Below are 11,755 nucleotides of genomic sequence, written 5' to 3'. Positions count from 1 at the left end.
GGCGAGCGCAAGACCAATCGTGGCAGAGTGTGGCAGTAGCAGTGTGTGTCGGCAGGGCAGAGCGAGTCGAGTCATCGGTGTGGCAGAGAGTGGAGTCAGGTGGCGAAGGCATCGAGTTGGGTTCTGCAGTCGGCTGAGGAGAGTTGTGGGAAGAGGCCAAGGAGCTCGGGTCCGACGCGAGAAGGACGGAGGTCGGCGACGAGGTCGCGGTGTGAGATCGTTCGTCGCGGGACCCAAGCCAGCCAGCCATTCTCCTCCCCCAGGGCATCAATAATTCCCCCTTTCCCCCGCGCTGAGATAGTGCAAAAAGGGGGCCCCGTTCCCACCCCACTCCAAACGTCGTGCCAACGAAACCCGCCAAGGAGCACGGAGTTGGGGCACAGCCACGCGGCCTCATCTGCAGCTCGTCTGCCAACGTGTCACGAGGACACGGGTAGGACCCACCCGGTCTCGCAGACCTGGCCGCTCCTTCAGGTCACGCGCGCATATTGGCCTACAGGCCCGTCTGCCCCCTTGTCTATGAGGGTGGCTTCTTTCCTTTGCTTTTGAGTGAATGTGTGTTGGCGCCGTCTGTAAAGTAGAACTATATAAGTGTTGCCGTGTGTATGCGTATTTGGTAGTAACTCTGCGTCATTGTTTCTTTTGTTTTGACTGCTCTCTGTGCACTTTGACTGTTTGGCTGCATATGTGTGCTTTCCGTGTGTCGCGTAATAAATGTGCATTGTGTGAACTGTTTTCCCGTTTTGCTTCGTCTTTTCTTCATTGACCCTCCATCCTGCTTCACATAAAGGGTTCGTAGTGGGCTTAATACGGCCGATAATTAATCGGAACCGTCGAGGCCGACGATAACACCGCTCGGTTATCACTGTAGCACGGAACGAGCCGCCCAAGCGGCCCGTGTCCGGAGTCGACCTGCAGCGAGATGCGATCGCCCGGTCGACCATTCGCGCAGCTACTTAGGTAGATCGAATGTGGCGAGCGACCCTATCCTGCGTGGGTGGGCAATTGGCACGATCGTGGTGAGGTTAAACCCCCACCCGTGACTAGCTCCTGGCGTTGGTCCGAGAGGGTCATGACTGAATTGTCCGTCCGGTAGGCGAGGCGGCCGCCATTCGAGTCGAGCAGCCGATCGCACGCCGGCGGGCGCGAATCCCCAACACTGGTGTCCGGGAGTGGGATTCGAATCCCTCCCGCCTCCAAGCTAAATTCACGGGAATCGGTTCAGGGATGAGAGGAGCGACCCCCGATTCCCTCCAAATTACGAGCAGGCCAAATTAATCCCTTATGAGAAATAAGATGGAGTCTCAAAGCGAGCGGGAGCCGGGGGTAGTAGAAATGGATGTAGAATTGTAAGAATCCATGGCCCAGGATGGAGACCCCGAGCAGGAAATGTTGGTTGTGCAGGAGCAAGAACTCCCCCAACCGAACCCAGAACCCGAAACGGGCGCGGCAGCAGCAGAGGCCGCGGTGTATGACACCTCCCCTCCCCCTCTCCGCCAAAACCCCCCGATCCTCGCCGAATCGGCTGAGCCGAGTGCGCCCGACATGGCCCAGCTATGCGCCATGCTGGCGGCAATGAATGCGAAGATGGATACAAACACAAACGAAATGAAGGCGAATTTGAAGGAAGAAATGAGAGAACTGCGGGGTGAGATGCAGCAAATAGGCCGAAGCCTGCAGGCGGGCATGAAGGCAATAGCGTGCAGTGAAGCACGGACAACGGAGTGCATAATGGCGACGCCACGTGTGGGAGCGAACGAGCTGGGAGGGAGTGCAACGGTTGTCGGGCTCGCAATGGAGGCGGGTGAGGGCAAAATAATTCGGGGGACGTTGGGCGAGAAGTGTAAAGGTGACGGAAGAAGTGACGGTGACCGAGAGGGGAAAATTAAATGGGATGACCGAAACGTGTGAGACGAGACACGAGATGACGACGGAAAGAATAAAATGTATAGAGACACGGGAGATAGAGGGTGAATTGGACGGGGTTAAGGACGAGCAAACACACATGGAGTTAGTAGAGGACGATAAGGGGGAGCTGGCGGACTGTTTCGTGACCCGGTGAAAGCAGCTGGATAGCCTCCTCCAGGAATGAGGGGAGGGAGGATGCCCCCTTGAAGCGATTCACGACCAGGTGGGTTCGGTCGAGCTTTGCGAGGTCGAGGGGACGGGTGCTGTGGAGAGGTGCACGCCGAGCTTGGGGGATATAGAGGCCCCGGAACCCCTTGTGGTGGCACTAATCCCCAGTGTGGTTGTCCCGGTGTGTGTGGTGCAAGGTGTGAGTGCACTCCCGTGTGTGGAAGCGACCCCGTGTGTGAGTGGTGTGGTGGCAAGTGTGCCGAAGTGCGTGCCTCCCAGCACGCCGTGTGTGGATGAGGAACCGTGTGTGGAACGGGCCACGGGTGCGGGTGAACGGCCGTGTGTGAATGGAACCACGTGTGCAAGAGAAATGGCACGAGTGAGTGAGCGGCCGAGTGCAAGCGAGACCGTGTGTGTGAGAGAGCGGTATGTGAGGGAGATGTCAGTCGGCATGCGTGAGCATGCAGCCGCGTCTCCCGGTGTGAATGTGAATGTAATGGAATGGAGAGTGAGCGTCGTAACACGCAGGTGTGCGTGGTTTGAATGGCGACGGAGACGGCGATAGAGGAACGAGGGCCGGGTAGCGCCCGTAGCTATTTTTGGCACCGCGCCGGGTTCACCCAGCAGCGAGCGCGAGGTTCGTGCCGTGCAACGCACGAGGCCGCCACGTGCTCGCTTGCGGGAGTGAAGCCCGGTCCGGAAACGCCAGCGGTGGATTTGCCGATCCCGCGGACGGACAAAGTTTAGGCAGGATTTCGGATTTGGACCGGATGGGTTCTCCACGCGAGCGTGTGTGTTAAGCTCCAACGGGCAGAGCACATGTGTTCGCGTGGGGAACCCCTCGAGACGCGGGGCTTGTGTTTTTTTATGCGCCGGGTGACGTCATGGCTGCGTGTATGGTTGGAATCCGGCAGGAGGGTGAATCCATGCCGGATGGTACCGTCCAAGAGGGACGGGGGACGCGAACCGCTGCCATGACGTCAGGCCAAAGGTGCGCGGCTGAATTGCCGCGCTGGTGCTGCGCATTTTAAAAGAAAAAAAAAACAAGCCTCGCTTTCGGGTGAACATGATTCCCAGGCATGGGGGTGGAAGACCCCTCTGCCCTGGGCACAGGATAACCACTAGTTAGGGGGAAGGGTTAGCTTAGCTTGACCAGCTTCATGGGGCAGGGGTAAGTCCTCATGGGGCCTGTGGAATGGATTAGGTCGAGGGATTGTAGCCAGATTTAGGATGGAAAATGATTTTAATGATTTGGAGACAGTGACTGACAGTGAATGTGTAGAGGGGACATAGTTTAGCTACGTAGTGTTAAATGGAACGTGCTGTAGTGTAAGGGATGACGTGGGAGCACGAGGTCGTTAGGGGATGTAGTTAGAAGGATGGTAGAGTTCAGCGGTGTGTGTGTTGAAGAGTTGTGAGGTGAGTACATGATGAGTGAGTGAGGCCAGCGGGTTTGTGTGAATGGAGCGAATGTGGAATGCATGGTGCGATGAGTAATTGGGGGGAGGAGTGACTCTCACCCAAGGGACCCCGGGGTGAGTGTAGAGTGAGTTAGCTGGGTTAGTTAAATTGACAAAATGGAAGTCGTTTTGCTGTTGGTTGGAGTGTAGGCTCGATACCCATTTGGAGGGGTGCAGGAGCCCTGTTGACTGGCTGGGAGCGTGGCTGCGAAAGGTGAGTATCGCGGAGTGGGTACCCTGGGCACCGGGCTAGTCCGCCGTGGTAGGCCAAGGGCCCATGGGGGGCCGAGATAGCGTAGTGGGCACGGGTGTGCCGCATGATGCGGGGGCCCGGGGCGCCGTTAGCCGCGTGGGCAGTGTTGTGGGCACGGGTGACCCTCGGAAAGGGGCCCGGGAAACCAGCATTCCACGTGAGCGTTTCAGGGGAGTCGCCAGGGAGGGCACTCCCCCGGTGTTTCGGGAGCTGGTAGGTTGGAGGCAGTGTAGTGCCCGGTGGTGCCATAGCTGGAGAATCGGCAGACGGTAGTGCCTGCCAAGGGGAGCCACGTGTCCCAGCCATGAGACCGTGTGAGGGCACGGGAAGAAAATTGGGAGGCGAGTCCCGAAATTTGCGAGGATACCAACACAGGCGACGGGAATCTTGGTTGCTCGAACCAATAGTTTAAGTGAGAGGCGCTTGTTGAAAGCCCTGGGGTAGTTTAACAGTTAAATGGATAGGGTATATTAGGAAGTGTACCCCTCCACACAATCCATCCCTTCGCTCTCGTTGTGGGCCGCTGGACCTACTTTGGGTTAAAGATCGCTGAAGTCTGGGGAGGTCATCCTGAGGCTTCGTTGGGCTTCGACACAGGACGCTAGCTCTCCCTTATTCCCCTCCGGGAAGGGAATGTAGGGGTTGGGAGTAGGCTAGGGGACGATAGGTTAGCCGAACAAGGACGAAAAAGGGGGGTTAGGGGACGAATTATAGTGGGGAGGAATAAAAAAAAATAAAAACAACAAAAAAAGTAGTTAGGGCTAAATTGGGTTTTTACAAATGAAGGGAGTGGGTATGGACAGTGACAGGCAAAGGCGATAGGTCCGAGATCGCCTGCTGTGTGGCCAGCACCACCGCACTCCCTCCACCAATCTGCAGCTGCTGTACTTTAAGGCCTGTGCCGGCCAGTTCGTCTGCCGGCTGTGTTTGCCTGCAGCGGCCTGGTTCTGCAGGCTGTGTTTGCCTGCTGCCTTTGCCATGCCATGCCATGCCCACTGCCCCTGTTCACCAGCCCCCGTTCTATTTTGCTTTGCCCCCCCCCCTTGTTAATTACCATGTGCGCCGGGATCGTCGTGAGTTGCAAGGACTGTCCTGTTGGCAACTACAACACGGGCCTGCAGTGGCGGCCCATGTGCCGGTTCACTGTTGACTGTTGACTTCTTCTTTTTCCTGCAGAGTCCATTGATCCTGGCCCATGGTATAGTGTAAAATTTGTAAGTAAGATGTACTGTAAATACGAGTGCGCCCCCGGCATGTCTGTCTAGCGCCGGCAATTTTATTTAAGTCGTCTGAGTGAGTGGGTTTGTTTAGTTAGTTACTCAGCCCTCAGGTTATTTATTTTGGGGACACGAATACCATGAATGTCGCACTCAGGGATCCGAAGGTAAAACGTACTAGGGGAGAACTACACATGTTGGCACACGAGAATTTGATGACTCGGGACGAGTCCGTAAAAAGGGGAGGGGGTAGTGTTACGTCTGTGGAAATTCGCAAACCACCATTCAGGACCCGTAGGTGAGATAACTCTAAGTGCATGTGTAGTTAGCCCCAAACCCGTTGTTGAGAGGGAATTTATGTGATTCATTTGGGCTGCGACGCTTTGAGATAGCCGTTTTTCTGTTCTATCTTTATTTTGAACCAACCACGTCTCAACCGCCATCACACAACAACCCCCTTCACCACCACGCCAGCCATCGTCACCAACTGCAACCACGCTCCAACCCTCAGACAACAACAACAATGCCAACAGCCACGACCTTTACCTTCACAAATCAATCCCACAAACATCGCATCACCGTCATTCCCAAACGACACCATATCCATCAAACCACCACCGATAAACCCTCCACCACCCTCACCTCTCTCCTTCTACGGCCATTCCCGCACCACCTGTGAACACTGAGCGCCGGGCTGTCTTGGGCTCATTCAGCGATACGCACCGCGCCGCGAGTGCAAATAGCGGCCTTTCCGATGGGAGAATTCGGATCAAGAACGCTACACGTCCACTTCTGATCCGTCCAATTAGCAAGCGCGGAGTGGCTTGGCCCCACCTCCAGGCGCGTCTGTGTGAGATCGATATATGCAAATTCTAGGATCAGGGGAGGTTCACGCCCACTTTTCCTCCGTCCAATTGGCGAGCGTGGCTCTGCCCCCGAGGTCATCCTGATCTGGAAATTTGCATATTGTTTTCTCCTGCCGGCCTATAAAACGGCGAGCGCAAGGCGAATCGTGGCAGAGTGTGGCAGTAGCAGTGTGTGTCGGCAGGGCAGAGTGAGTCGAGTCATCGGTGTGGCAGAGAGTGGAGTCGGGTGGCGAAGGCATCGAGTTGGGTTCTGCAGTCGGCTGAGGAGAGTTGTGGGAAGAGGCCAAGGAGCTCGGGGTCCGAGGCGAGAAGGACGGCGGTCGGCGACGAGGTCGCGGTGTGAGATCGCTCGTCGTGGGACCCAAGCCAGCCAGCCATTCTCCTCCCCCAGGGCATTAACAAATCCCCCTTTCCCCCCGCGCTGAGATAGTGCAAAAAGGGGGCCCCGTTCCCACCCCACTCCAAACGTCGTGCCAACGAAACCCGCCAAGGAGCACGGAGTTGGGGCACAGCCACGCGGCCTCATCCGCAGCTCGTCTGCCAACGTGTCACGAGGACGCGGGTAGGACCCACCCGGTCTCGCGGACTTGGCCGCTTCTTCAGGTCACGCGCGCATATTGGCCTACAGGCCCGTCTGCCCCCTTGTCTATGAGGGTGGCTTCTTTCCTTTGCTTTTGAGTGAATGTGTGTTGGCGCCGTCTGTAAAGTCGAACTATATAAGTGTTGCCGTGTGTACGCGTATTCGGTAGTAACTCTGCGTCATTGTTTCTTTTGTTTTGACTGCTCTCTGTGCACTTTGACTGTTTGGCTGTATATGTGTGCTTTCCGTGTGTCGCGTAATAAATGTGCATTGTGTGAACTGTTTTCCCGTTTCGCTTCGTCTTTTCTTCATTGACCCTCCATCCTGCTTCACATAAAGGGTTCGTAGTGGGCTTAATACGCCCGGTAATTAATCGGAACCGTCGAGGCCGACGATAACACCGCTCGGTTATCACTGTAGCACGGAACGAGCCGCCCAGGCGGCCCGTGTCCGGAGTCGACCTGCGGCGAGGTGCGATCGCCCGGTTGACCATTCGCGCAGGTACTTAGGTAGATCGAATGTGGCGAGCGACACTATCCTGCGCGGGTGGGCAATTGGCACGATCGTGGTGAGGTTAAACCCCCACCCGTGACTAGCTCCCGGCGTTGGTCCGAGAGGGTCAAGACTAAATTGTCCGTTCCGATGGGCGAGGCGGCCGCCATTCGAGTCGAGCGGCCGATCGCACGTCGGCGGGCGCGAATCCCCAACAATATATATATATATATATATATATATATATATATATATATATATATATATATATATATATATATATAAATGTATATAGTAGCCTGGTGTTGGCGTTGTGGTTCGGGTAGCGGCTTGGGATCCAAAAGCTTCTGAGTTTAAGCCCTATTGGCCGCTTGAATTAATACACACCAGGTGGTTGACTCAGCCTGTCATCCTTCCGAGGTTGGCGAAGTGAGTACCCAGTGTATGCCCCGGTTATAATAGGTGTACCATATCCCTGTGTCATAAGAGGCAACCAGGGTTGCGTCAGGAAGGGCATCCGGCGTAAAACCTGTGCCAAATCAGTATGCGGATCATAACGGATGATCCGCTGTGGCGACCCCTGACGGGAACAGCCGAAAGAAGAAGAAGTATATATATGTATGTGTGTATATATATATATATATATATATATATATATATATATATATATATATATATATATATATATATATATATATATATATATATATATATATATATATATATATATATATATATATATATATATATATATATAGCCTAGTGTTGGCGCAGTGGTTCGGGCAGCAGCTTGGGATCCAAAAGGTCCTGAGTTCAAGCCCCGTTGTACCACTGAATTAATACACCAGGGGGTTGACTCAGCCTGTCATCCTTCTGAGGTCGGCGAAATGAGAACCAGTATACTGGGCCGGTGTATACCCCGGTTAAAAATAGGTGTACCATATCCCTGTGTCGTAAGAGGCGACCAGGGTTGCGTCAGGAAGAGTATCCGGCATAAAACATGTGCCAAATCACTATGCGGATCATTCACATTATCCGCTGTGGCGTCCCCTTACGGGAGCAGCCGAAAGAAGAAGAAGATATATATATATTTTTTTATTTATTTATTTATATATATATATGTATATATATATATATATTTCTATATATATATATATATATATATATATATATATATATATATATGTATGTATATATATATATATATTGTTGCGGGCCAGGGGTCGGGTGGGAAGACCACTAGGTGGGGGAAGCTATCTCATTTCCCACCAGACTCCCCGGAATTGTAGGCCGTCACACAAGGATAATTCCGTGACGCGGCAGGTCGCTTAACCGACTGTGGACGCCAATAACTCAACCGCGTGACCTAGGGTCCTCCAGTGTATGGGTTGATCGGGTTACCTAATTAATCACGTGATTTAATTACCGGGGAACACACCCTCGATACGCCTTGTCCGAACCAGATCACTCTCCCAGACCGGATCATTTTACCGGATCGGATGCAGCCGAGCGACACTGCCAAGGATATACCGGAGAAAAGGAACAGATCGTTGGGAATAAAGTCCCGGATAAACTAGGATTCGGACCATGCTGGATCAATGGAAGAAAAGACAAAAACGAGCAGGGAACATTTCTAATAATTATAATTTATTAACAATGGGCGAGAAATGGTATGTAGCATGAGGGGGGGGTTGGAAATCACTTAAAACATGTAAAAATGCAAAAAAAAAAAAAATCGAAATTTTGTTGAAAAAAAAGTTGCGAAAATATATATATATGTATATATATTTGTATGTATATATATTTATATATTTATTTATATATATATATATATATATTTATATGTATATATTTATGTATTTATATTTATATATATATATATATATATATTATATGCATATATTATATATATATATATATATATATATATATATATATATATATATATATGTATATATATATGTGGGGAATTAATTTGCCCAGAAGAACAGGTGCTTTGCTAATTTACCCATCTCTCCATCCAGTGGGAGAGATGTTTTACAATCATTTTTGAGATTTTTAGAGAATCAATTTTGACAATCTTTTTTGCGAATCAATTTTACAATTTTGGTATGTTTTACAATCGTGTGTGTGTGTGTGTGTGTGTGTGTGTGTGTGTGTGTGTGTGTGTGTGTGTGTGTGTGTGTGTGTGTGTTTGTGTGTGTGTGTCATCGATGACTTTTTCAGAGCTTATTTCATCAAATTTTCAACAAAACTTTATTTGGAGAATATGGAGAAAATAATCAAAAAAATTGTGTCAAAATGTGAAATGGCAATGTCATCATGAATAAAAATTTATTTATGGCAATGCCCTTATTATCCCCACCACAGCACGTCAGGCATGAGACGCCCCGTTTTTTTAATCACTTCTGTGTTTCTTTTTTATTAACCATTGAGTTTCAGTTTGTCTGTCCAGGAATTAACATTTTTACCATCTGAGCTGTTGTCATCAAATCTTTAACAAACCTTTATTATGAGAATATGGAGAACATGCATTGATTAAATGTATAATTTTTTTTAAAACTCGTTTTCGTCAAGTTTTGTTTGAGTACAAAGCAGATATGGATGGACTTTGCATTTTGAGATGCTTTCTCGTTTTAGTTGAAATAGGGGTAGTTTTTTTTTTTAATAAAAATGGACTGGGGAACAATAACACAGTAGTTGAATGAGAATTGTCTGTATTTAATATTTTGTTGCTACCTTTTGACCAAGTGTCCTTTTCTCAGCTGAATGTTTTTGAGCATCCATGTACATATTGATTCCATTTTCACTCTTCATAGGCTAACGGCTACAACTTTGCTCAGCTGGATCACGACCAGGCAGTCGCTTTGCTCAAGAGCTTCCAGAACATCGTGGAGCTTGTCGTACTTAGAGATGCCGCGTGATGATTCATGTGGCCTAACAAGAAAAGGGTCGACGTTGTTGTACTGTACTATGTCAGACGAACCACACCATTCTGAAGTGAAGAAAAATGAAGTTACCATCACATGTCAGCTGGCCTGCGATTCTTGTAATTATCGTATGTGAAGTCAACTTATATGTCTTCACACTAATTTCACATCGGAACTGGGAACAGGTTTACGTCAAGAACATTTGGGATTTTTAATCATTGTGGTCATGGGGATAAGGCCCAAGGTCTTCTTACCAGTTAATTTGAAATAAGTTTTTATCAGTTCTCTCAAGTACTACTCAGCTGATGATGTCACAGGGTAATTCGGTCGCAATGTAACTCAATATATATATATATATATATATATATATATATATATATATATATATATATATATATATATATATATATATATATATATATATATATATATATATATATATATATATATATGTATCTTCACAAGCCATCCTTTTCATTGTCATCACATGATCAGCTCACCACATATTTTCCTTTACAAATGCGCTTGTGGCTGGTTTTTCACCTTTCACTCTTACTGGTGGCACGAAGCAATATTTTAACTTGATTTACTTAGTGAAAATCTTCCTAGGTATTGTTATTGTGAAATTTTGTAGCTGGAATTGTCAGCTGTCAGGTTAATGAGAGATTTAAAATAGCTATCATAAAATGATTGTTTGGAAATTGTTTGCGGTTTTCAGCATTATATTTTTGAGTGCCAACTTTTCACTTATGATGCCGATTGAGAGACATCATTCTTAGATATGCGTCCTTGAAACATGAATTTGTTACATTCGCTGAGGACATAGCATTGCAATGCGCTTTCGAATCGTTCAACTATTTTGGATGAAATTTGTTGACATTAGGAAAGGAACTTGAAGATGTTGTTTTGTTGGCAGCATTAGTAGGGTAACCTTTTCTTGTGCATTTTTCTTGTTTTGTAAATTCAAAGTGAGGAAAAGAAAATCTGTATCATTGGCCCTTGCCATTGTGCATGTGTTATGATGGCAAGTTCCTTGAACTGCCATGCACTCCATTAGAACTGTCTTCCAGCCAGGAAGGTAGCACAGTCATGCTACAGATGGTTAGTTTTTTTTAGTAAGAAAACCATTAAAAGGAAATTATTCCTCATTACAATTTTTTTGAAGTTGCTGGCGATGGTGGTTGTGTCGGTGAACACACCTGATTTGTTTGATTTCTTCAAGGGAACTGAAATTATTTTTTAGACACATTTATCACTTGCTTGACTTGAGATTTTTTTTTCTGGTGGAAAGGTTAAAGCTGGATTTTAACCCCACAAGCTTTGATTTGCAACTTTTACGTTCATTCAAAGAATATATCCAAGTAGTTTTACACCCTCAGTGGATGAGAGTCTGCCCAGAGTATTCATAATTCGAACAATTCAATTTGCATATTTTTATTCATGCTTAAATAAACTTCATTTGAATGGGTTTGTTTTAAATCGCTTGTCTGCAGGGGAAATTAAATAAATAAAAAAGACATTTTATTTCCAAAAGAAACATACGAGTGTCAATGGTTTAGAATTCTTCTTTTTTGCAAATTGCTTAACAAATTACTAAAAGAAGGAGTGTGTGTGTGTGTGTATATATATATATATATATATATATATATATATATATATATATATATATATATATATATATATATATATATATATATATATATATATACATATACATTTGAAGAAGAAGGCGTTTCCAAAAAAGCGATAGTAGACCCGGTCTCAGGCAACATTTCACCGGCTTCGGAGCTGGCTTCATCAGGCATAATAGGTTCTATTGTTCCTGATGAAGCCAGCTGCGAATTCTGTTGTGTCTGATGAAGCCGGTGAAACATTGCCTGA

General features: G+C 47.9%; 1 protein-coding gene across 4 annotated transcripts in view; it reads left to right on the top strand.

Moving 5' to 3' along the window:
• The window catches only part of LOC147032855 (uncharacterized), a 322,720-nt gene extending 312,497 nt beyond the window's left edge, over nt 1–10,223 (top strand). For all 4 annotated transcript variants that reach the window (XM_085870793.1, XM_085870792.1, XM_085870794.1 and 1 more), the window contains one exon: nt 9,764–10,223. In XM_085870793.1, the coding sequence (XP_085726919.1) occupies nt 9,764–9,868 (105 nt within the window). In that variant the 3' untranslated portion in view covers nt 9,869–10,223. The remainder of the gene's footprint in view (nt 1–9,763) is intronic.
• Nucleotides 10,224–11,755: the final 1,532 nt, after the last annotated feature.

This window comes from Eptatretus burgeri, chromosome 2 (assembly GCF_056783735.1).
Source record: "Eptatretus burgeri isolate ZD-2024b chromosome 2, Ebu_testis_v1, whole genome shotgun sequence".
Lineage (NCBI taxonomy): Eukaryota > Metazoa > Chordata > Myxini > Myxiniformes > Myxinidae > Eptatretus > Eptatretus burgeri.
This window is presented reverse-complemented; position numbering and strand designations above follow the sequence as displayed.